The sequence below is a fragment of the Ailuropoda melanoleuca genome, chromosome 4 (genome assembly GCF_002007445.2).
Source record: "Ailuropoda melanoleuca isolate Jingjing chromosome 4, ASM200744v2, whole genome shotgun sequence".
Lineage (NCBI taxonomy): Eukaryota > Metazoa > Chordata > Mammalia > Carnivora > Ursidae > Ailuropoda > Ailuropoda melanoleuca.
In genome coordinates, this window is record NC_048221.1 from 118653811 (window position 1) to 118680096 (window position 26286).

The window sequence follows — 26286 nt, forward strand, 5'->3', positions numbered from 1 at the left end:
TTACAAAGAAAAGATTCCTCCCAAGTGGATTGGATGATACTGAATGAGACCCCCAAAATTCAAATGTTTAAACTCAACCCCCCCCTTGTGACTATGGTTGCAGATAGGACCTTTAAGGAAATAAGATTAAATGAGGTCATAGGGGTGGGGCCCTAATCTGATAGGACTGGTGTCCTTATAATAAGAGAACTACAGGCACACAGAGGAAGTCCTGCCGCCCAAAAGCCAGGAAGAGAGACCTCACCAGAAACCAACCCTGAAGGTACCCTGATCTTGTACTGTTACCTTCTGGAATTGTGAGAAAATAAATCTGTCGTTTAAACCACCTAGTTTGTAGTAATTTGTTAAGGCAGCCCTAGCAGACTAATACTGAAAGATATTCAAAAGTATAATTTTATATTTCAAAATTAAATCCTGTCTATCATTTGAGCTCTCATTATTCCTTCTTATGGAAAATTTCAATGTCTTCCTATTTGAGAGTGCTGTCTTCAATAATTACAATCTGCTAAAAACTTTTTTAAAAAGCTGAAGTTTTTTGGAACTCTGTTAACTGAATACATAAAAGATTTCCAATTGGTTTTGAACACAATGCAGCCAAAATACAAAAGACTCTTTTTCTTAAAAAGTTCATATCCTTGTAGGACACTTAAATTGATTTATAAAATAATTCTTCAAAACTCCTTTTTAAAGGAGTTAAAAAAACATTTTTAAAGTCCACCTGATGATGGGCAGAAACAGAAAAGTATACATTGCCACACGATACAATTTTTAATTCAACATCAGACGTGCCACAAGAATCTTATAATTCAATTACCCAAACAGTGTGTATGAAAATATTTGTAAATGACAACAGCCAGCTTTTATATCCATTAGAAGCCTGTTTGGTCCACATTATGTCCACCACTACAGCCAAATTCAAGTACATTCACACTCCACGCGTTTTCTTAATTCAGAAAGAGCATTCTCTTTACCATGTTGCCATGTTTCACCAAAATTTATAACCTTATTATCACCACTAGGTTTTTATCTGCTATGCTAAACTTGTTAATTGAATTTACAACAGCATTCAGAATGTCAGATGTTTCACCTTTCAGAGAATGAATTTCCAAAAATGTTATTTTGAATCCACTAACTGGGTGAAAGAAATTAAACCATTATGAGAACAGAATTAACGACTTTTCTATTTGAAGCATCTGATGTCACTGATACTAAACTGGTAAATTCAACTGGTACTGAACTAGTTCTGCTAAACGAGCTAGCACATTAACACCTATGATCTCAACTTTTCAAACATGTACAAGAAAATATGGTATGGACCAATCTGGTAAACCATTTGTGCTCATTTTCATTTGCTCTAGATAAAGTCAAGTCTCACAGAATGACATGAAAACGCATCTCTTATGGCCATATATTAAATCATCATCTTTGGACATGACTTCTTTAAAAGAAAAAAAAAACTACTAACTTTTGACATAAATGCTAATGTTTCTGCAACAGACTTAGGTCTTCTGGTTTTCACGTAGTCGGTGATACCACCGTGGTCCCTGAGGTGGAGGGTAAATGTCAATTACATTTTGTGCAAGTTCATTAGCTGTCTTGACAAATGAGAACTGAGCTCCTTACTGTCCTCTAAAAACACACTTTTTTGGTTTGTTTGCTTTTTGAGAATGAAAGCTGCCAAAGGGTTTATTATAAACTACAAAAAGTTACCAAGCAACATAATACAAAAATAGTGGTATATTTAGGCCATACAATAAGTGAACAAACCACTGCAGCAAGAGAATTCAGACTGTTCCCCATGTGCTTTATTTATGGTAGGCCTGCTCTGCTCTGCTCCCCATACATCTAGCCTACGATTCCCCACACTTCCCACTAATCCTGCCAACTGGTAGTCAGGCAACACCATGCCTCATGCGGGCCGCGGCTTGGCACAAATGTCTGATATAGACCAGGGGGCTTATAAAGACATTGGCCCCAGGATTTCTCCTACCACCACCCAGGACCTGAAGGAGTGGCTGTTTCTCAGCACCTCTGAGCAAGCAGAGCAGGCTGTAACAGCAAGCATCCTGCATGCTGTCCTTGAAAGCGTAATGTTAGCAAGCTGTGTCAGGAAAGGGTTGGGAAAAAAGAGACAGGCTGTTCCTGGTCATTGTTCAGATTTTAGCACTGTATGTGGGAGCTCTGTCCACTGCACAGGCACTAAATATAATCCTAGATGAGACTATGGCAGAAGATGGAAGTACAAAGCGGACGCCTGTGAAAATGCACTGCAACTGCTTTTTATGCAACAATTAATAATACTTCATTTAGAAATGAAAAATCTTGAGACAAACACTAAACGGGATGGGTTACCAGGATAACAAGCACAAACCATTTATGCTTAATGAACAAACATAAGCCATTTATGTTTAATGAACACTCAAATCCATGGCTTTCTTCATGTTCTTCTTCCTGGGAAGTCAGTTCCCCCTCTGAACATCTACTCACCTTCCACCATGTGGGGCACATCTGCACTAACACTCCTGCCCCATCTCCAGCATGGCCTTCCCTGACCCTGTCAGTCCGTGGCGACTGCCCACCTCCTCTCAACGATAGCCCTTCCGCCCATTACACTGCAGTAATATCATATAACCCCACAAAGGTGGGTGACCGGTTCAATGAGGAGGAGAGAGTTCAGGAAAATAAAAGGGGGGTAGGGACAAAAGAAAAGGAATATAGTGTGTGTGCTGAGAAAAGGCAGAAAAATAATAGGAAGTGATACTTTCCTTTTTCAGAGCTACACATGCTGGTTTGATATCTGAGCAATTTCCTTGTTTTTACTTTTTACATAAGGGTAGGGGACAATGGGAATAATAAGTAGACATAAGGATTTCTGTTTTACTTCTGGTCCTGAGACTGTGAGATCCTGCTTGGGAGGTTTGGCTAACACTTCCTCCCACTTTCTTCAGCTTCCAACAGCCCACAAACTCAAGTCTAAGGACGAATTTTCGTCATTTCAGAGTTGCTTGGAGAATGAGACAGGCAGGTATGAGTGGATTACAGCTGGCAATCTCGAAAGCACACATGGAAATGGCACACGCATCTTCTGGTTCTCTAACAAATGCACCGCAGACAGCCCATTTGCTTTGCAGACCCTCCCTGATACAAAGCCAAACACTCCTATTTTTATACCAATGTGGTTTCAGAAAATCATTGCAATGCACAAAAGCCATTCAAGTATCACTGTCATTTTGCCTAAATTTTGTTATTAAACCTGTTTGGAAATGTCTGAAAGAAGAGAATACGTTTCTTCAAATTCCTTTTTCTATTACATTCCATCCTTCTACTTTCCTTCTATTCCAGGACTTAAAAGAGACAACAGCATGTAGGAGCTCCTTCTTCAGAGACAGTTCAAACTTGGATCCCAGGTTCTAAGGTCTGTGCGTCCAAGTTTGCATCTTGTAGTAGTTCTGTACAAGTGTAGCATCAAATGCCTGCATATTTGGGCATGGCTCGCAGCCTGCCTCAATTGGATCCATATGACAAGCTACAAAATATCCCCACATAACATCTCTTTGTATTGTGATGCTGCTTTGAGCAACTGTCATTTCTTTGTCTTGCTAAGTAATTAATTCCAAATTATATAAAGAGACCGTCAAGCTCTGTCAAGTCCTCCCTTGCAGATTCCCTCATATCCATCCCGTTTTCCTCTTGTCCCTGCCACACTGATAATCATCACGCTAGACTAGTGCTGGCCCCCCAAACCTGTCTACATCTAGTATCTCACACGGCCACAGTACGGCCAGGACAACAAGCCTAAATTACCTCCATGCAGACCACGTTCCTTGATTCAAAACAAAGCCAAACACAAATCAGCCCTTCAGTGGCTCCCTATCTGCCAAATAAAAAGCCAAAGAGCTTAGCCTCACATTTAAGACCCTTTATAATCTGGCTCCAGTCCAGACTTCCCAATGGAACTGCCCTATTTCTTTTTACTTTCCAAAACTAGCCTTTTCACTACTCCTCTGTTCCCCCAGCACGCGCACACACACACACACACACACACACACACACACCCCTTCTCCTTCTGTTTCCACGGCTTTGCTCATACTGTCCACCTGCGTGGATGTCCTCACCACTGCCCTCCCCTTGGCCTATTCATGTACTATTCCTTCGAAGCCAAATGCAACATTCTATCTTCACTCTCTACCATCCTATCTCTACTACCTCTTTGACCTCTATATAACTACTGCTTTACAAATAACTCACTTGGTGTCTGTTTGATGCCTCGTACTCTTGGCTAGTTTGCTTATGCTCACTTCACTAGATTGTACCAGAGGGTATAAACCAGCCTCTCTGGTGATCTGCTGCTACTGTTTCGTCCTCTGACTTGATGCTATGTGCACGCAAACAATTAGTGTGTGTATATATATATATATACACACACACACACATATATATATAAAATGATTGACTAACTGGTTAAAGATATTATGTATTTGCTCACTCAACAAATCAACAAATATTTATTGAATCCCAATATGTGCTAGGCACTGTTACAGGCACCGGGAAAATATAAACGAACCATATAGATTAAAAACTCTTGCCTTCATAGGACTTACATTCTAGAGAAGGAGAAATAGAATTCTTTTTTTCAAAGTAAGCTGTAAAAATATTAGAAGGTGCTAAGTGCTCTGGAGAAAAAGCAGGGAAAGAAAGTGAGCAGTATAAGGTAGAGGTGGAAAGTGGGCTGTGATTTTACATAGAATGATCGTGGAAGGACTCTCTGAACAAGTGACTTTTGAGCAATGACTTAAATGAGACAATGGAGTGAGGTATGCAGATATCTGGAAGAACATTCTGGGCAGAGGGAAAGCAAGTGCTAAAACCCTGAGGCAGGAACGTGCCTAGAATATTCAGGGAAGAACAAAGAGGCTAATGTGGGGTGAGTGGGGTGGGGGGAATGGGAAGAGCTAGGCTGAGAGAAGCCCTTTCGGTCTTTCAGGGATTTGGGCTGTGATCACTAGGGAACAGAGAAGAGGAATGACACATGTGACCCACATCTGAAAGGATCCACTTGGATGGTCATCGAGAATAGGCAGATGGGAATACAGACAGAGGCAGGAAGACCAGTCAGAGTAATCTGGGATGGGGATGACCCCGGGGACAAAAGTCTTTAGGACGGGAGAACAGTTTCTTAGACACTGGAGATATTAAATTGGAGCAACGCATGGGGAGACTGAGGGAGCAGTCAGACACAGGAGTCTAGAGTTCAGGGGAGAAAATGAGGCTGAAACCCTCGATGAGGAGTTGTCGGTATACAGACGGTATCAAACCTATGGGAGCAGATGAAATCCAGGGAGCCAGTGTAGACAGAGATAAGATCCAAGGACTAAGCCTAGGAACCCACTAAGACTGAGAAGGAGGAGCCGGTGAGGCAGGAGGAAAACAAGGAAAATGTGAATGCCAGTCCGTTGGGAAGAGACTGTGTGCTTGAGAGAGTAATCCATGTTCATGAGAAACGTGGCACTGATTTAACTTAGACTACAGAGGCTAAGGGAGGGAGTTTATTTTCTCACTCCTTAGGGCAGCTGTGGTTAGGCAAATTTTAGGCAGGGGTACTAAGATAAACAAGGATAGGATACAATTTTCCTAAAAGTAAAAGTAAAATTTTGACAACACAATATTGAGTTAATTTTCTACTGGGACCAAAAAAAAAAAAAAAAAAAAAGCTAAGTAATAAATTAGTGCAGGATTTGTCAATCTTGGCACTGCTGACATTTTAAGCCAGGCAATTCTTTATCGTGGGGGGCTATCCTGTGCATTATGGGATGTGTAGCAGCAGCCCACTAGATGGCAGTAGGAGACCCCTTCACATCGAGCCCCCCACACCCCAGTGCCAAACGCCCCTACAGGGCAAAATCCGTCCCACCTGACAGCCACTGAGTTAAAGCAAACTGTCAATAAAAACCAACTCTAAGTATACTTTAAACATCCTTGCTGCCGAATGCACCTGTTCATTTCCACTGACAATCTAATTTCTGCTAATAATCTCTTCCCCAGATTTCTTACCAGCCAGCTGATTTGGAAGGTTCTCACTATATTCATTACCCAGAGTGAAGAAAGCAAGCAATAGGCTCAACAATGTACTGGTAATTTTTCTCAATATAACAGATATGCCCCAAATCTACCCAGTTCAAACATGACCATCTCTGCCCACACTTGTTCATGGCAGCACTATTCACGATAGCCGCGAGGCAGAGGCGACCCGGTGTTCAACCACAGACAGAGAAACAAACAGCGGTACACCCGTTACAATGGACTATTACTCAACCATAAAAAGAAAGGAAATTCTGACACACGCTACAACATTGACATTATGCGACATTATGCTGGCAGAATACGCTAGTCACAAAGAGACAAATACTGTTACGACTCTACTCATCTGAGGTACTTATAGTAGTCAAATTCATAGAGAGAGAAAGTAGGATAGTTGCCAGGGACTAAAGAAAGGGGAGAAGAGGGAGCTACCATTCAATGCGTACAGTTTTACTTTTGCAGGATAAAAAAAGGTGTTAGAGGCGGCGGGTAGTGATGGCTGCACGACAGTGAGAATGCACTTAACACTATGGAATGGTACACTTACAAATGGTGAAGATGGGCAATTTTATGTTATGTGCTTTTTACCACTTTTTTTTTTTTTTTTAAAGCATACAGGCTCTGGGGTCAGACTGTCTTGAGTTCAAAATCTGGCAAAATGCCTAAAGCAAGCTATCTGGCTCATAGTAAGTGCTCAGTAAACATTAAGAGTTAATTACAAATTAGTACATTAACCAGAATTCTACCAAGTTGGTGTGCATGTCTGTCAGGACCCACGGTTGACAGTAACATGTGCATTTAGTGAAACAGGAAAGCAGTCATAAAGAAAGTATGGTTTAAAAAAATAAGGACTGTTTCTGAGAATAAAATCATTTTACCAAATGAGTATCATTAAGCACAAAGTAAGGTCAATTTCTTTCCCCTCAAAATTAGGTCCTCTCCTGTGGATTTGTCTTGTCACTTATTTTAAAGATCCAGACTCTTTTTGTATTATTTTTTCAAACCTTAAAAATTTTTTAAAACATTTGAAAGTTATTTGTGTATATATATATATATATATATATACTTTTTCTTAAATGATCAATCATCCATTCTAGATGTTACCCTGTTTATATGACCTTTGCTTCCATTATTGATTTCCACAGTCTCCCCTGCCCAGTCCTACAGGGGCTGTAATTCGGACTCCCATTCATTTCCTGCTAACATATCTGCTGAAAATGGAAGCTAATTTGCATAGCTGCATGTGTATTAAGGACAGTTAAAGGAAAGAAATAACAAAATAAAACAGAGACGTTAATAACAGAAACACAACAGAAAGTGCTTAACGTCTTTGGTGACGAGCAAGAAGCAGTGGCCAACAAAGGCTCCCTTCTTAGCTTGCAAAGACAAACTCACCAGGCAGGTACTCATTCGGAGAGAAACCAACGCAAAGAAAAACGTAGTGCCCAGGACAGATGGGGCTTTCTGCATTGTCTCACCTGCATGGGATTGATCTTCACTGAGCGCTCAAAGCACTCCACGCATTCTCTGAACTCCTTGTTCCGCAGATGAAGGAGGCCTTTGGAGCGCTGGGCCCGAGCACTGCGGTGGCGGGACAGCTCCCAGGCCCGGTCATAGCAAGAGTGGTCTCGAAGGACGTCTCCAAGCAAGCAGTATAAACTCGGCGTTTCTTTTTTCTCCAGCTCTTGCCTAAGGATTTCTTCTGCCTAGAAATAACAACATAAATAACTGAATTGCTTATAGTGACAAATGGCTATTTTTTTGTTTTTTAGCACATAGACATCTTTATCCCACAGGATCCAAATGTTTATTTTCAAAGTCTGAGATGACCCGCTTATTTCATGCATCTGAGACGCAGGCTGAATAAGAGAAAACCAACAGAAAACAAACCCAGTACAGGGGAAAGAGAGGAACAAGAAGAAAGAGGCGAATGCTACTTTACTGGTGTCTGGAATCCTCCAGGAAAGAAAGGTACCAAGGAGAAGCTTAGTCCACGATGTTGGGAGGACTCACTGAGCTCCCCATTTGCTGCCACTCTAGTTGTCACTACTGGGACTGTGAGAGCGGCATCTTTAGTTCGCCTCTACGCAACAGCAATGAAAAGTAGGTTTTCCCATTTTATTTTATTTATTTATTTATTTATTGTCTGTTTGTTTTGTTTTTCCTTTTTTAAAATGGCATGCTCAGGGAGCCTGGGATTGCTGAAACATTTATCAAAGAAGGAGGGAGGTACAACTTCATAGTCATTGCTTTTTCTCGTAGATAAAACTTGCCAACATGAGGCCTCTCTGCTTCCAGACGGTCCATTCACTCTAGAAATTAAAGACCATCCTCCGTGCACTGCACAAGCTTGGGTACGATTCGCGAATGTCCACAATTCAGATTCACCTCATCAGCTAGGCTAATTCTGGACTTGTTACCCCTACTGCTCCGCTTCCCTCCCTACCCCGACACACACCCCTTCCCCCTTGTTTCTGATCGGTTTCAACAACATGTTAGCAGCTCTACTTTCCATCCTCACACACAAACACCTTCCTAACAACAGAAGTGGAGTCACCAAAGATGCCAACACAGCGACGGCCACAATGGATGTAGACAACCAGGAAGCCATCCTATTGTAGCTAACGTGGTATTTCAGACTCCTTAATTTACATAGCTGGCAATCGTAAACTCTATAGAGTTGATTTGCTGTAGGTTACACAAAACTAGAATTCTTAAGCAGTCCAATGTTTGCAAAATCTTTTTAAAAGACAGTTGTATATTGCACTGTATGTTAACTAAAATTAAAAAAAAAAAAGACGGTTGTGCTTCTACAAGTGTCTTTGGATGTTGGTTCCTCTGCATTTCTGCAGAGGTTATGGGTTATGTAGGATTTTTAGGCTTAGTCTGAAAATGGAACCAGAATTTATAAAATAGTTTCTAAGGAAAATGAGTTTTAAATCCCAAATAGCCAAAATACACATGAAATTTTCAAATAAAATCCATGTAATTCCTCTGTGATAGACGATACAATAGTTACTACTGTATCTAACTCTGTGTAAGGTCATCTCTATAATTACCCAACACATGTATATTTACATATATGCCCATAGTATCCAACCAAATTATGGGTAACAGACTGGAGCCACAGCAGGATTTTTGCTGAAATGATCTTATAGTGTAACTAAGGGCATTTCTCCTGGCGATACAGCATTGAAACTTGATACCCACACCCTCTCAGAAATTCTGAAGATACCCCTGCAGAAAATGAAAATTTGTGATTAGTTATCTGATCTAGTTGGATCGGAAGACATGAGGAGCCAGCGATCATGAAAGGGTTTAACACTGGTAGTCCGTGATATCCAGTGACGAAAGCATTTCTTAAATTATCACCTGTGGGACTTACAAGAAAGCACCTACCTAATGTAGGTAACTTAATTCTGTGAATTAAGTTATAGGACACTGAGAATATCAGACTGTGAGGTGGGTTGGCTGCTTCTAAGTTTACCGAACAGCTCAAAGAAAGAAAATGACATTCAGTATTTTAATCCTGAAGGTCAGAGAACCAAGGAATGTCTATGATTGCCTAAAGGAATTTCTTTTGCCCTGTACCTGCCAAGCTAGTATAGCCAAAACGCAGATGTAGACATTGCTCCTGCATGATTGCTCAATGACAATATAGGACCAAGTCAGTTTCACTAGATCTGTGTGCAAGTTAAGGCATGTGATTGGGTTAATCAAATGTTTTAGTCATTCGTTTTTCTTCCTCTATTGCCTTTTAGCTACACGTCATTTGATTATTTTTGAGTGACAGCTCTGGCGCTAATCATGCACGTCTTCAATCTGTCAAAGTTCATTCAGAGCTAATACTGTATCACCTCACATTTCTCACGTCACAAGTGGCTCAGTCAAGCCCTTCCTAAATTTCTGTTCCACAGAAACAATGAAAGAGAAATAAGGGATTGCTGCTGTTTTCAGTCACTTAGTTTTGATGTGGTTTGTTTCACAGCCACTATAACTGCAATGGTTGTTTGAAACACGGAGGGCTACTCTGGTACCGCTGACTTCACCTAGGTCAGGAGAAGAGCGCGTTGATCATGAAAGAGAAAGACCCAAGAATTTAACGAAGGACATTTGCGATGAGTCAGATAACAGAAATCTCCAAGCCCTACTGAGTTTCCTATGCCAGAGAGGCAATCCTCCCCTATCTGCTAAGACTCGTGCTACTTTGCTTAAAGACAACAGAGGACTAACTACACCTCAGGGAGGTACCCAGCGAGAGAATGCCAATTCTCCTCATACCTGGCCCCTTCCATCCCTCATTGCCTCCGTACACATAAGACTTATACACAAAGAGAACCACAAGAGTTCATTACTTTCCAGAGGGGAAAATCTTGGATCATATGGAAAAAGAGATTCCAAGGGTGACAGACCATAGACAAACTGTGGATCACGATTTTAATCAATTTAGATACTCATCAGAAATTTCTGGTTTACAGGGCTAACTCAAGCAGCTGAGGATGGTCCTAAATTATTTGCTCAATTGCGTGACTTAAAACCTGGACTCAAATGTGGCCAAAACTAAGTTGAGATGCCAGAAATTCCTTGGTGTGATGTGAAGGAAAGAATCCAACAACTTAGGAAGAAAAGGCTTTTGTTAATTTATTATTTACAACCTGTTCACCCATCCCAATGACCTCCAAGAGGGCCCAAGGGATACTCCTTTCATCTTGGCTTTGAGAAATACATTGTATATGGGAATATTAGCATTCCTGAAAAGTGCTATATAGTAGATGTCCCGTGTAAGCTGGTGGAAAAACCTGGAGGTCCTTCAGTTGAAATGAGCTCCCTGATTTTAGTGGGAATTACTAGAACTCAAGGTAATAGAGACTAGCTGACAGCACTTAACCACTGGAAGCAAGATGAGCATAGTTACTTGCAACAGTCATAGCCAGAGTAGTCTAATAGTGCAATAAGAATGGATCTTAGGTGGTGGCTGACTGACAAGCAGCCTTAAGACCAAATTATATGTATAGCCAACTACGTCCAAACTTGATCTACAGAACATTAAAAAAAAAAAAATCCATGTTTGGAGACCAAATGTCTGACCCGAGTCACCATTCTAAAACACTGTTTCTCACCCATTCCTATCCTTGAGTCATTTCACAGAGTCAGAGCCTCTTAAAAAAAATTAGGAAAGAAGGAAGGAAGGAAGGAAGGAAGGAAGGAAGGAAGGAAGGGAAAGAAAGAAAGAAAGAAAGAAAGAAAGAAAGAAAGAAAGAAAGAAAGAAAGAAGGAAGGGGCAAGCCAATACTGGTGAGGAAGGACTCCGCTATAACTATCATATACCATAATTCTTCCCTTGTCTTCCCCAAAGACATAAACTTTAATATTTACCAGGTAATTCTTTCCTGGGGGAAAAGAAACACCTGTCTTATCAGTGTTGGTAAGTTCTTAGTTAATGCTAATCCTCTGGGACCCAGAACATCACCATGATGATTTAGTGGGTTTATGGGAGTCAGTAGATCCCATAGTAGGCCCAGTAACTCATATGTACCTCTATGTCAACTTGCTTCAGTTGAATCTCTGTTTCCCCAAATCCCTTTCCCTTCAGATTTTGCATTACAGTTGGTCAGGGGGGAATTTGTTGGGCATCTGAAAGGCAGAAGAAAAGCAACGGCCTTTACTCTTGGAAGGTGGTCGTGATTAAGTACAGCATCACACAAGATGCAGAGATGTCCTGCAGATCCCCGCTTGTACTTTGCTCTATGTATCTAGCTTGTGCTTCTGACTGTGGACTCCGCCAACCAATAGCAGCCGCAGGACCACCATGAGACATTTCACTGGGGACCCACAGGGCTGGCAGCTACAAACAGACGACAGCTTTCCACAGATCTCTCCACAAGTTCCTTCCTCGTGCTCTCATTTCAATGGCTGGAAGGACTCGGCTTCTCAGATTCCCTGGTAAGTTCTGACTTATCCACTGTGCCAGTGCTTCAAGTGGACTGGGAAATGATTTCTTTCCCTGATCCTTCTGCTTCCTCTTCCACACCTTCATTTCTCCAGCTCTTCCCACATTTGTGTAAGATCTAATTCCTTTAGTAAGCCCCTTGATGACATCCCAAAACTACTCAAAGTGGCCCTGCTTCCATCAACAAAACCTGAATAATACAATTTTTTTTCATTTTTTGCCTTTTAAACCTCTTATGTGTCCTGCCATTTGATAATGATCTACAGATTAGTTTTTATCCAACAGGCATTAAATGCATTATCTAACTTAATCCCTGTAGTAAGTATGAGAGGTAGATATTAAGATGTCCATTTTTAATATAAAGAAATAGAAGTTTAGATTCCTTGATCAACTGGTCATCCCAAAACCAAGAGATACTAAGTTGAAAAATGGGACCTTAATTTCAGGCTCCATACTTTTCCTATATTCCACAGGTAGGTATAAGCAAAAATGGTGGTCTAAGAACCTCTGAAAATTCCCTACTCCATAAAAGCAACAAGAAAACTGGCAAAAAGTATTAGAATCAACTTTTTCATAATCCTGGAAATTAACCAAAAGTTCGAAATAATCCAGAGAATGTTATTTAAAAAAAATGATAATATCTTGGTAAGAACAACAAGCTTTGAGTGATTTTAACTTGCACCATGCCTATTCCATTTCTCCAACTCTGCAGTAGCCTTGAAAACCAACAGCAAGAAATGGTGGTGATAATGACCTGGCAGCTACCAGAGGGAAAAGAATGGGTTTAGAGCAACTCTCAAGTCTCATTTCCAAAAAACTGTCATTATCCAACCTGGCTGGTGGTTGCCTGGAAGAATCCACTTGCAAGGCTGTCTGTAATTGAACTGACCTCTGAGTTTGCCCAGTGAAAAGCCTTCTAAAAACCAATTACAACTGGTTGATTTTGTAGCTGTCTGAAGTGGTAAATAACATGTGGGACAAACAACAGGCTAACCAAAAAACTTAAAAGTGAAAAAAGGGAGTGAGATACACATAAGGGCTTTGAAAGGCTCCAACGTATCCATGGGAATCCAGAGGGCATGCATGTACAGGATGCTGCGCATGATCAGGAAAGACCCAAGAAGGCCCTATGCTCTCACCTCAATCTGACCTCGAGGCTTTGCACCAGCAGTCAGTGAAAGTGACAAGTGTTATCTGCCCACATTGTGTTGGAAGCATGTTCCAACACACACACACACACACACACACAGAGCCCAACAGCAAAGACTGGGAGACTTGTTGATTCAGGCATTCAAGGAATTTTCTGTCCAACCCATTAGCTGACCATTAAGCTGACCAACCTGAGACTTCAGTGGCTGCACAAGACAAAGAATAGAGATTTTACAGAATTAGTCAAGAAATATCACTAAACAAACAAACAAAAATCACAAACAGCAATAACAACCTGATTTCCAGAGTTGCCACATTATTTAAAATGCCCAATTTTTAACAACAAATTACAAAAATAAGCAAAGAAGCCAGAAGGTATGGCCATTACATAAGAAAAAAGAAGGAATCGATAGAAACTCACTGAGATGCCCAGATGATGGGCTTAACAGGGACTTAAAATATACTATTTTAAATGATCCCTAGTACAAGGACTAAGAAAATAACTTAAAAAAAAAAAAAAGTAGTGGGGCCAGGCTGGCTCAGTCACTACAGCATGCAACTCTTGACCTTGGGGTTGTGAGTTCAAGCCCCACATTAGATGTAGAGATTACTTAAAAATAAAACCTAGGAAAAAAAAAAAGTAAAAATGACAAGGGAATTAAAATGGCACACTGGAAAATATCCGTTTAGCCAAAAAGACAGTAATAGAGAAAGAGAAAATACATAAAACATAGAAAATAACAAAATGACTAATAAACATCCTATATTATCAGTAATTAAATTAAACGTAAAAGGATTAACACAACAGTCAAAGGCAGAGATTGGCAGAAAGGATAAAAAAAAAATGACCCAAACAAATGCTGTCTACAAGAGACACACTTCAGATTCATATACACAAAAAGGCTGCAAATGAAAGAGAGAGAGAAAGACAGGACAGGACAGGACAGGAAAGGAAAGGAAAGGAAAGGAAAGGAAAGGAAAGGAAAGGAAAGGAAAGGAGGGGAAAGGAGAGAAGGAGGAAAGTTCCGAAGAAGGAAGGAAGGAAGGAAGATCAGGTACACAATAACCAAAAGAGGGCTGGACTGGGTACATTAATATTAGACAAAACTTACCTTAAGACAAAAATTGTTAATAGAACAAAGAAAGGATATTTTATTTTATTTTATTTTAAAGATTTTACTTATTTATGTGACAGAGAGACAGCCAGCGAGAGAGGGAACACAGCAGGGGAGTGGGAAAGGAAGAAGCAGGCTCCCAGAGGAGGAGCCTGATGTGGGACTCAATCCCGGAACGCCGGGATCATGCCCTGAGCCGAAGGCAGACGCTTGACGACTGCGCTACCCAGGCACCCCAAAGAAAGGATATTTTAATGATAAACATTCAATCTATCAAGAAGACATAATCATAAGTATATATTCACCTAACACAGAGCCCCAAATTACATGAAGCAAAAACTCACATATCTAAAGGGAGAAATATACAATTCATCAATAATATTTGAAGACTTCACTTTCCAACTTTGGATAAAAGATAGAACAACTATACAGAAGATAGAAATAGAAGACTTGAACAATGCTATAAACCAACTAAGCCTAAAAGACATCTAAATAACACTCCACCCAAAAGCAGCGTAATACACACAGAACACTCTCCAGGATACACCACATGTTAGCCTGTAAAACAAGTCTCAATGAATTTGAAAGCACTGAAGTCATACTTGGTATGTTCTCCAATTATGATGGGATGAAATCAGAAATCAATAACAAAAAGAAATTTAGGAAATTAACAAATTCATGGAAATTAAATAATACAGTCCTAAATAACCAACAGGTCAAAAAAGAAATCACTGGAAAATTAAAAACACTTTGAGATAAATGAAAACAACGTAATATGCCAAAAGTTATAGGATGCAGTAAAAACAGTTTTTAGAGGGAAATTATAGCTGTAAATGCCTATTTTGAAAAAGAAAAAAGATCTCAAAGCAATCATGTAATCTTCCACCATAAGAAACTAGGGGGGAAAAAAAAAAGTAAACCCAACCCAAAGAAGTAGAAGGAAGGAAATAATAAAGATTAGTGTAAATAAATAAACCAAAAGTTGGTTCTTTGGACTGAAATTACTAAAGTCAGAAATGAAAGATGAGAAATTACCACCAACCTCACAGAAATAAAAAGGATTATAAGGGAGTACTATACTCCACAGGTGTCTTATATAAAAAACAGGATCCAAGATTCAGAACATCAAGTCATACCCTTAAAACACCTGCATGATCTAAAGCTACCATTCTACAAATATTTATTCTACTTCTAACTGCACTGTAATATAGACCATAAAGATCACCAGAGTCCAAAGACATACAACACAGACCTGGTGTTGGCAACCTTGCAAAGAAGACAAATACACAAATGAAAGATTAAATGATAATCAGGAAAACCTTCACATTTGGGAACGATACGATACTAAGGATTTCAAATACTTCCTTCACCAATTCATATCCTTCTAAGCTCTTAAAAGAATGAGGAACATAGAGAGTGGGTGATGTGCAACTTCTTGTTACCAAACAATATCGATTCTGGGTATTTTATTCACCACGACATGGGTCTGCAGGGCCAGAATGGGGCAGCTTCCTGAAGAAGTTAAGAAACACAAGAGCAGTGATCTTGCTTGGTCTAAACTGGCCTCTTCTTTCCTCAAATTCCTATCCCACATTTTTTTGTTAGATAAGTGAGTTCTTTCTCCTTGAGCTCTTATACCTCTTCATCCTGCCAACAGAATGATCTTTCCCAAGGGCAAAGCTTGTAGGCAATATATTTCCTTTCTTCAGTTAGTCACCCTGCATTCCTCACTCTTCTTCCTCACTCTCTCCAGAATGTTCTATATGCTCCTCCCCCCTCCACTTAGCCACTCAATTTATGTAATTTATGATCAAATAAAGAACTATAAAAGATACGCCCAGTGAACATAAATAAACCACAAGGGCTTATAATATCCCTTTTGCAATACCAAAATGTAGGTGGCCAGAAATCTCCACAGAATGCAAAAGGTTTGATATTTCTGGCTCTGGGCTGCTACTTCCCTACGGGAAAATAGAGATGCACGTTTTTATACAATACAAGAAATTTGTCATCTAAATATCTATTAGAAAGGATAAAGCAGGGCACCTGAGTGGCTCAGTCGGTTAAGTGTCTGATTCTTTTTTTTTTTTTAAGACTTTATTTATTTATTTGACAGACAGAGAGAGAGAGACAGCCAGCCAGCGAGAGAGGGAACACAGCAGGGGGAGTGGGAGAGGAAAAAGCAGGCTCCCAGCGAAGAAGCCCGATATGGGGCTCGATCCCAGAATGGCGGGATCACGCCCTGGGCTGAAGGCAGACACTTAACAACTGAGCCACCCAGGCGCCCCTGATTCTTGATTTCTGCTCAGGTCTTGATTTCAGGGTTGTGAGTTCAGGCCCCATGCTGGACTCCACACTAGGCATGGAGCCTACATAAGAAAAAAAAAAAAAAAAAAAAAAGAATAAAACTACATTCCCAAACACAAAAACACATACTTAAAAGGGCAACTGGCTACAATTAAACTGGGTTGCTTGTGAGTATCCTGTGAGCTGCAAACCCCAAAGACTATTATTCCTCTACCCAAATATACATACATATCTAGGCTGTTACAAAATCCGTTTTATTCGGGAATTGCAAACAACTAATTATTATTCTTAATACAATTTTGTGGCAATAACTACACACAGCGAATCTCAGTATAAAATGACATCAGCCGAGGCTCAAGTAGAGCCTACAGTTATGGCTGAACTACCGTTCCACTTGCTGATAACTGCACTGGTGACCCACACTGCTTCGAACAAGGGTCCCCACACTCAAATGCCCATAGATTCTAGCCCATCTGGAGATTATGAAGCAGGCTGGGGAGTGAGCCCATAAAAGATGGAGCCCTGCTGAACTCCAGCCAGGTAGTACAATAATGTGGGAATTTGGCCTCGTGTTTCCACATTGTTTGATTCTTTAAGAGAAGCCAAACAAAATACGTCTTGCAATGTCAGATTTAGAGTATTAAACTTCCACCCTACGGTAGACCTCAGCTGCATTTTTTCCTGCCCGGCATCCCTGCGAGCACTTAGATGCCTTTAGTCAGAAAGGCACTTCAAATGCTAGTTCTGCTTATAAACTGTATGACTGTGAGCACGTTAACTAATATCTTGAGAGTTTGTTTTTTACTTGTACGTTACCTACAAGAACGAGATGTGAAATGTACCTAGCTTTTTGTCAGGCACACAGTAAGGCCTAACCTAATGTTTGTGTTCTTTCTCAACTCCCTCTATTGGAAAACCAGATTAGAAAGTAAGATGCTTGAGTTTTCACTGCTAGGAAGAGAGATGTGCACAGAAACAGCTTCTAGGGACATTAAAATCTTCCGTAAATAATCACGCTGGTCAACTGTGTATAGTTCCTCCCACAGAAGAATTGTTGTCAACTGTTGAATAAGTGATTATGTAACTGGGTCGAGAGGACTAGAGGAAGTGAGGTCAAAGGGGAAAACTTCTGATGATTACAAAATTAAAGTTAAATTTTTCCACATAAGCTAATTTCAACCAAACATCAGTTTTGTTACGAAAATGTGTAGAATCATAGGAGCAGATCCTCGAGATCTCAGAGAAAAAGCCTAAACAAGGTACAAAGTGAGTGGACTACTGCTTTAGAGGAGGACAGCAGAGGGAGAAGTATATATTTCTTTAAAGATTTTATTTATTTATTTGACAGAGATAGAGACAGCCAGCGAGAGAGGGAACACAAGCAGGGGGAGTGGGAGAGGAAGAAGCAGGCTCTCAGCAGAGGAGCCTGATGTGGGGCTCGATCCCAGAATGCCAGGATCACGCCCTGAGCTGAAGGCAGACACTTAACGACTGCGCCACCCAGGCACCCCAAAGGGAGAAATATTTAAGCTCTCGATAGGATGTCCAGATAGAATTCGGAATCTGTACATAATTCCATCTTAACACCTGCTCTATTTTACTCAAATATTCTATTCACGTGGATCTGTACTATCAGGCTATAAGCTTCTTGGAGGTAAGTTCTGTCTCTCACTCCTCTTTGGTATACCATTGCCCAGCACACAGTAGGTACTCTATAAATGTTGGATAAGTTCGACTGAAATTCACACTAAAGTCACAAAGGGCTACTGGTGTTTCCTAAGGGGCTTCAGATTCTAAATAAAGACATAAAAGATTCTTCCCACTGGGAACAAAGGGAGAACTCCTTCAGGGGATGTGATCCGGCTGACATCAATGCTGAGGATGACTGAGTTAGGACATATCTAATAACAAGTTAGTTCTAGTGAACAGAGAGGTCATACAGCAGAATCTGAATTTCACAGCCCTTATAACCCAAGTGGTTACACCTAGGAAATGGTCGCACCTAGGAAATGACTCTTGTTGGGACTAAAAGCACTAAGAAACAAAACTGATGCTCCCATATGGGTAAAAGTGAAGCTCAATCTCTGGTCAAAAAAGAGATAAAACATTTCAGGAAAACTATTCATCCTCCAGTCAGAGCAATTATCAAAACAAAGTGCCCTTGTTGGCTGTGATTTATGCCTTGATTTTGTGAATGAGCGAAAGGCATTAATAATTCGAATGTGTGACAAGTGTGGCCTGGCCTTCATCTGACATGACATCTGCTCAGTAGAGAGTGACCACAAATTAGCAGAGCAGCAACAAGAAGCAGCCCTCCTGGCAAAGAACGAAGGGGGAAAACAAGCTCTAGATGCAGATACGGTGCTAACTGTAATGAGCATGTTTGAGGACTGCAGAAATGACAGCAGTAGGCTTAATGGCTAGAGGCTTGTTCCAAAGGGATGGAAAAAAAGGCAGGCTAAGAATTTAAGACCACACTAATAGTCAGATTTGGCCGCTTGACAATAGCTTTAGGCTTAAAAAAGTATGTTTCTATGAGTGTGTGCATACAACTCAAGCCACTTTGGGCGTAGTTTATTCCAGTCTTCTCCCTGGTAGCAGAGAGTGAAATGGATTCTGATGTTCCCTCTTATAGTGGCTGGCTCTAAAGACAGAGAAAATGGGGGTGCCTGGGTGGCTCAGTTGGTTAAGCATCTGACTCATGATTTCAGCTCAGGTCATGATCTCAGGGTCATGAGATCCAGCTCCACACTGGGTGTGGAGCCTGCTTAAGATTTTCTCTCCCCTCTCCTAGCAGAAAGGTAGTTTGCTCCTAGTCTAAATTCTTGTCCTATGAACAGCAACTGAGAGGTGAAAAGTGCAGAACACTCATCCTACCCCAGTAGGTCACCCCCAGCTAGACTTCTTCTGTGTGATGGTGCCTAGTCCCGTTCACTCTCTCACTGAGCCAAGTGCTCACTAGTTGTTTTTTACATTTATGTGTGTGACAACATCATGCTCTGGCTTGATTTTCCAAAGGGAACTTGCCAGCATAAATACTCCAGGTCCAAGATAAAACAGAATAATTAAAAACAGGCCTAGTTAAGTGTAGAACAATGGAGTTAAGATGGCAGAGGAGTAGGGGACCCCTTTTGCAGCAGGTCCCCTGAGTCGAGTTGGATAGGTACCAGACCAGCCTGAATATCCATAAAATCAGGCTGAGATGCAGGAAGATACATCTGGATCTCTACAAATGAACATCTCCAGCACTGAGTATTGAGGTACGAAGCGGGGAGCCGTGAAACCGCGCACAGATATCGGAAGATAAACGGAAGGGGGAGGGAGCCGCCGCGTTCGGGCGCTGGGAAGCGGTAGCCGCCTGCACGGGGGAGCGGGCGGACTCGCGGACCGGCACCCGTGAGAGAGCAGACTGAGACCGTGAGCCAGGGAATGTGCGCCACCAGACTGAAACGGAGCTCCAGTGCGCTCACTGGAACCAGACTGAGACCGGGAGGACCGGGAGCTCCGGGAGCATGCGGGGGCAGCTGGCGGCTGGCAGTGTTAGAAACACAAAAGACAGAGACGCGTCGGCCCTAGAAGTGAGGGCTAGGACGCCAGGTGTGGGGCGCATAACCCAGGATCCTGCAGGGTTGAGCAGCACCAACAGAAACAGAGTTAAAGTGGCCAGAACATCAGGGGAGAACGGTCTGTGATCCCTCTGTTCTGAGACAGAGGCTGAGATTCAGCCACTACTGCTCTGACTCTCAGAAGAGGCACAGCAAACCACCAGGGAAAGCTGCCAGAGAACAAAAGCCTAGAAAGACCGGCTCACAGTGTGCCCATCCCCATCCCCCCTCATAGGGGAAAGGGAGACTCTACCCAAACAGGGTTGCCTGACTATCGGCGTGGCTGGCCCCTCCCCCAGAAGGCAGGCTGAAAAATCAAGAAGCCCACATCCCTAAGGTCCCTATAAAACAAAGGCGCATGGCCTGGGTCCTGGTCAATAATTTGGGCTCTGGACAACCCTGCAACCTCTCCTCATCAGAATGACGAGAAGGAGAAATCCCCCCCAGCAAAGAAAAGACAATGAGTCTGTGGCCTCTGCCACAGAACTAATGGATATGGACATAACCAAATTATCAGAAATGGAAGTCAGAGTAACAATGGTCAAGATGATGTGTAGACTTGAAAAAAGTATTAACGAAAATGTTAATGAGAATATAGAATCTCTAAGGGTGGAAATGAGAGCGAACCTGGCAGAAATTAAAAATTCTATGAGCCAAATGCAGTTAAAACTAGAGGCTCTGACGGCCAGGGTGAATGAGGCAGAAGAACGTATCAGCGAATTGGAGGATGGGATAGTAGAAGAGAAGCTAAAATAGAATCTGGACTCAAAAAAATCCACGCTCACGAATGTAGGTTACGGGAGATTACTGACTCAATGAAACGTTCCAACGTCAGAATCATCGGCATCCCCGAGGGGTGGAGAAAAACAGAGGTCTAGAAGAGATATTTGAACAAATTGTAGCTGAAAACTTCCCTAATCTAGCAAGGGAAACAAACATTCGTGTCCAAAAGGCAGAGAGGACCCCTCCAAAGCTCAACCACGACAAATCTACACCACGTCACGTCATAGTGCAATTCGCAAATATTAGATTCCAGGATACAGTATTGAAACCAGCCAGGGCAAAGAAATTTCTCACGTACCAAGGCAAAGGTATCAGAATTCATCAGACCTGTCTACATAGACCTGGAATGAGAGAAAGGGTTGGGGGGGCATTTTTAAAGCTCTTTCAGAGAAAAACATGCAGCCAAGGATCCTTTATTCAGCAAGGGTGCCATTCAAAATTGATGGAGAAATAAAGACCTTCCAGAATCGCCAGTCATTGACCAATTTCGTAACCACGAAACCAGCCCTAAAGGAGATATTAAGGGGGTTTCTATAAAGGTAAAAAGGTCCCAAGAGTGATATAGAACAGAAAGACACAATCTATAGAAACAAAGACTTTACTGGCAACATGGCATCATTAAAATCATATTTCTCAATATTCAGTCTCAATGTAAATGGCCTAAATGCTCCCATAAAACACCACAGGGTTGCAGACTGGATAAAAAGACATGACCCATCCATTTGCTATCTACAAGAGACTCATTTTGAACTGAAAGATACATTCAGACTGAAAGTAAAGGGATGGAATACCATCTCTCATGCCAATGAACCTCAAAAGAAAGCTGGGGTAGCAATTCTCATATCAGACAGATTGGATTTTAAACTAAAGACTATAGTTAGAGACACAGAGGGCACTATATTATTCTTAAAGGATGTATCCAACAAGTGGATATGACAATTATAAATATATATGCCCCCAACAGGGGAGCAGCAAGATATACAAGCCAACTCTTAACCACAATAAAGAGACATAAAGATAAAAATATGTTAATAGTAGGGAACGCAACACTCCACTATCAGAAATAGACAGAGCACCCATGCAGAAAATCAACAAAGAAACGAGGGCTTTGAATGCCATACTCGATGAGTTGGACCTCATACATATATATAGAATAATACACCCCAGAATCAAAGAATACTCATTCTATTCTAATGCCCATGGAACATTCTCAAGAATAGACCATGTTCTGAGACACAAAACAGGTCTCAACCGATACNCAAAACAGGTCTCAGCCAATACCAAAAGATTGAAATTATCCCCTGCATATTCTCAGACCACAACGCTCTGAAATTGGAACTCAACCACAAGGAAAAACCTGGAAGAAACTCAAACACTTGGAGGCTAAGAACCATCCTGCTCAAGAATGACTCGATAAACCAGGAAATCAAAAAACAAATTAAACAATTTATGGAGACCAACGAGAATGAATACACAACGGTCCAAAACCTATGGGATACTGCAAAGGCAGTCCTAAGGGGGAAATACATAGCCATCCAAGCCTCACTCAAAAGAATAGAAAAATCTAAAATGCAGTTTCTATATTCACACCTCAAGAAGCTGGAACAGCAACAGAGGGACAGGCCTAATCCACGCACGAGGAAGCAGTTGACCAACATTAGAGCAGAAATCAACGAATTAGAAACCAGGAGTACAGTAGAGCAGATCAAAAGAACTAGAAGCTGGTTCTTTGAGAGAATCAATAAAACTGACAGACCGCTGGCAAGACTTATCCAAAAGAATAGAGAAAGGACCCAAAGTAATAAAATTATGAATGAAAAAGGAGAGGTCACAACCAACACCAATGAAATTGGCAGGATTATTAGAAACTTTTATCAACAGCTTTATGCCAATAAATTAAGCAATCTGGAAGAGATGGAGGCCTTCCTGGAAACCTATAAACTACCAAGACTGAAACAGGAAGAAATAGATTTCTTAAATAGGCCAATTAACTATGAAGAAATTGAGTCAGTGATAAACAACCTCCCAAAAAACAAAACTCCAGGCCCAGATGGTTTTCCTGGGGAATTCTACCAAACATTCAATGAAGAAATAATACCTATTCTCCTAAAGCTATTTCAAAAAATAGAAACAGAAGGAAAGCTACCAAACTCATTCTATGAGGCTAATATTACCTTGATCCCCAAACCAGGCAAAGACCCCCTCAAAAAGGAGAATTACAGACCGATTTCTCTAATGAATATGGATGCCAAAATCCTCAACAAGATCCTTGCTAATAGAATCCAACAGTACATTAAAAGGATTATCCATCATGACCAAGTGGGATTCATACCTGGGATGCAAGCATGGTTCAACACTCGCAAATCAATCAATGTGATACATCATATCAACAAGAAAAGACTCAAGAACCATATGATCCTCCTAATAGATGCAGAAAAAGCATTTGACAAAATGCAGCATCCTTTCCTGATTAAAACCCTTCAGAATGTAGGGACAGAGGGTACATTCCTCAATCTCATAAAAACCATCTATGAAAAGCCTACAGTAAATATCATTCTCAGTGGGGAAAAGCTGGAAGCCTTTCCCTTAAGATCAGGAATACGACAAGGATGCCCACTCTCGCCACTATTATTCAACAGAGTACTAGAAGTCCTTGGAACAGCAAACAGACAACAAAAAGGGATAAAAGGTATCCAAATCGGCAAAGAAGAAGTCAAAATGTCTCTCTTCGCAGATGACATGATACTCTATANAGTCAAACTGTCTCTCTTTGCAGATGACATGATACTCTATATGGAAAACCCAGAAGAACCCACTCCCAAACTATTAGAAGTTATAGAGCAATTCAGTAAGGTGGCGGGATACAAAATCAATGCTCAGAAATCAGTTGCATTTCTATACACGAATAACGAGACTGAAGAAAGAGAAATTAGGGAATCCATCCCATTTACAATAGCACCAAAAACCATTCGTTACCTTAGAAGTAACTTAACCAGAGATGTAAAGGATCTATATTCTAGAAACTATAAATCACTCTTGAAAGACATTGAGGAAGACACAAAAAGATGGAAAAATATTCCATGCTCATGGATCGGAAGAATTAACATAGTTAAAATGTCCATGCTACCCAGAGCAATCTACACTTTCAATGCTATCCCGATCAAAATACCGAGGACATTTTTCAAAGAACTGGAACAAATAGTCCTTAAATTTGTATGGAACCAGAAAAGACCCTGAATCGCCAAGGAACTGTGAAAAAGGAAAAACAAAGCTGGGGGCATCACAATGCCGGATCTCAAGCTGTACTACAAAGCTGTGATCACAAAGACAGCATGGTACTGGCACAAAAACAGACACATAGACCAATGGAACAGAATAGAGAACCCAGAAATGGACCCTCGGCTCTTTGGGCAACTAATCTTTGATAAAGCAGGAAAAAACATCCGGTGGAAAAAAGACAGTCTCTTCAATAAATGGTGCTGGGAAAATTGGACAGCTACATGCAAAAGAATGAAACTTGACCACTCTCTCACACCATACACAAAAATAAACTCCAAATGGATGAAAGACCTCAATGTGAGACAGGAATCCATCAAAATTCTAGAGGAGAACATAGGCAACAACTTCTATGACATCGGCCAGAGCAACCTTTTTCACGACACATCTCCAAAGGCAAGAGAAATAAAAGATAAAATGAACTTATGGGACTTTATCAGGATAAAGAGCTTCTGCACAGCCAAGGAAACAATAAAAAATACTAAGAGGCAGCCCACGGAATGGGAGAATATATTTGCAAATGATGCTACAGATAAAAGTCTGGTATCCAAGATCTACAAAGAACTTCTCAAACTCAATACACGAGAAACAAATAAACAAATCATAAAATGGGCAGAAGATATGAACAGACACTTTTCCAATGAAGACATACAAATGGCTAACAGACACATGAAAAAATGTTCAAAATCATTAGCCATCAGGGAAATTCAAATCAAAACCACACTGAGATACCACCTTACGCCAGTTAGAATGGCAAAGATAGACAAGGCAAGAAACAACAATTGTTGGAGAGGATGTGGATAAAGGGGATCCCTCATACATTGTTGGTGGGAATGCAAGTTGGTACAGCCACTCTGGAAAACAGTGTGGGGGTCCCTTAAAAAGTTAAAAATTGAACTACCCTATGACCCAGCCATTGCACTACTGGGTGTTTACCCCAAAGATACAGACGTAGTAAAGAGAAGGGCCATATGCACCCCAATGTTCATAGCTGCATTGTCCACAATAGCCAAATCATGGAAGGAGCCGAGATGCCCTTCAACAGATGACTGGATTAAGAAGCTGTGGTCCATATATACAATGGAATATTACTCAGCTATCAGAAAGAANCAAAAGAACGATTTTTCAACACTTGCTGCAACATGGACAGCAGTGGAGGAGATAATGCTAAGTGAAATAAGTCAAGCAGAGAAAGACAATTATCATATGATTTCTCTCATCTATGGAACATAGGAACTAGGAAGATTGGTAGGAGAAGAAAGGGATAAAGAAAGGGGGGGTAATCAGAAGGGGGAATGAAGCATGAGAGACTGTGGACTCTGAGAAACGAACTAAGGGCCTCAGAGGGGAGGGGGGTGGGGGAATGGGATAGACTGGTGATGGGTAGTAAGGAGGGCACGTATTGCATGGTGCACTGGGTGTTATACGCAACTAATGAAGCATCGAACTTTACATCAGAAACCAGGGATGTACTGTATAGTGACTAACATAATATAATAAAAAAACATTAAAAAAAAAAAAGAAAGAGGGGCGCCTGGGTGGCACAGCGGTTGAGCGTCTGCCTTCGGCTCAGGGCGTGATCCCGGCGTTGCAGGATCGAGCCCTCGTCAGGCTCCTCTGCTATGAGCCTGCTTCTTCCTCTCCCTCTCCCCCTGCTTGTGTTCCCTCTCTCACTGGCTGTCTCTATCTCTGTCGAATAAATAATAAAATCTTTAAAAAAAAAAAGAGAAAGAAACAAGTGTACACGATGCAGAAACACAGAAAAAAAAAAAAACCAGGCCTAGTTATCCAATTAGCTGCTCATCTCCTATTTGAATTACCAAATTACAGAGTATATTCAGTTATTTTGCCCTTTTTTCTCATTCAAGTCAGCACAACAGGTTTTGGCTTATAAACTGAACATCTATTTTTTTTTTTTTTTTAAGATTTATCTACTTATTTGAGATAGAGCATGAGTGGGAAGGGCAGAGGGAGAGGGGGGAGAGAATCTCAAGCTGACTCTGCACTGAGCACAGAGCTCAAA

The 26286-nt window shown here is 41.1% G+C and overlaps 1 protein-coding gene across 2 annotated transcripts in view; it reads right to left on the bottom strand.

Moving 5' to 3' along the window:
- The window catches only part of TTC27 (tetratricopeptide repeat domain 27), a 180334-nt gene that overhangs the window by 51480 nt on the left and 102568 nt on the right, over positions 1 to 26286 (bottom strand). For both annotated transcript variants that reach the window (XM_034659678.1, XM_002923161.4), the window contains exon 13: positions 7557 to 7784. In XM_034659678.1, coding sequence (XP_034515569.1) covers positions 7557 to 7784 — 228 coding nt within the window. The remainder of the gene's footprint in view (positions 1 to 7556; positions 7785 to 26286) is intronic.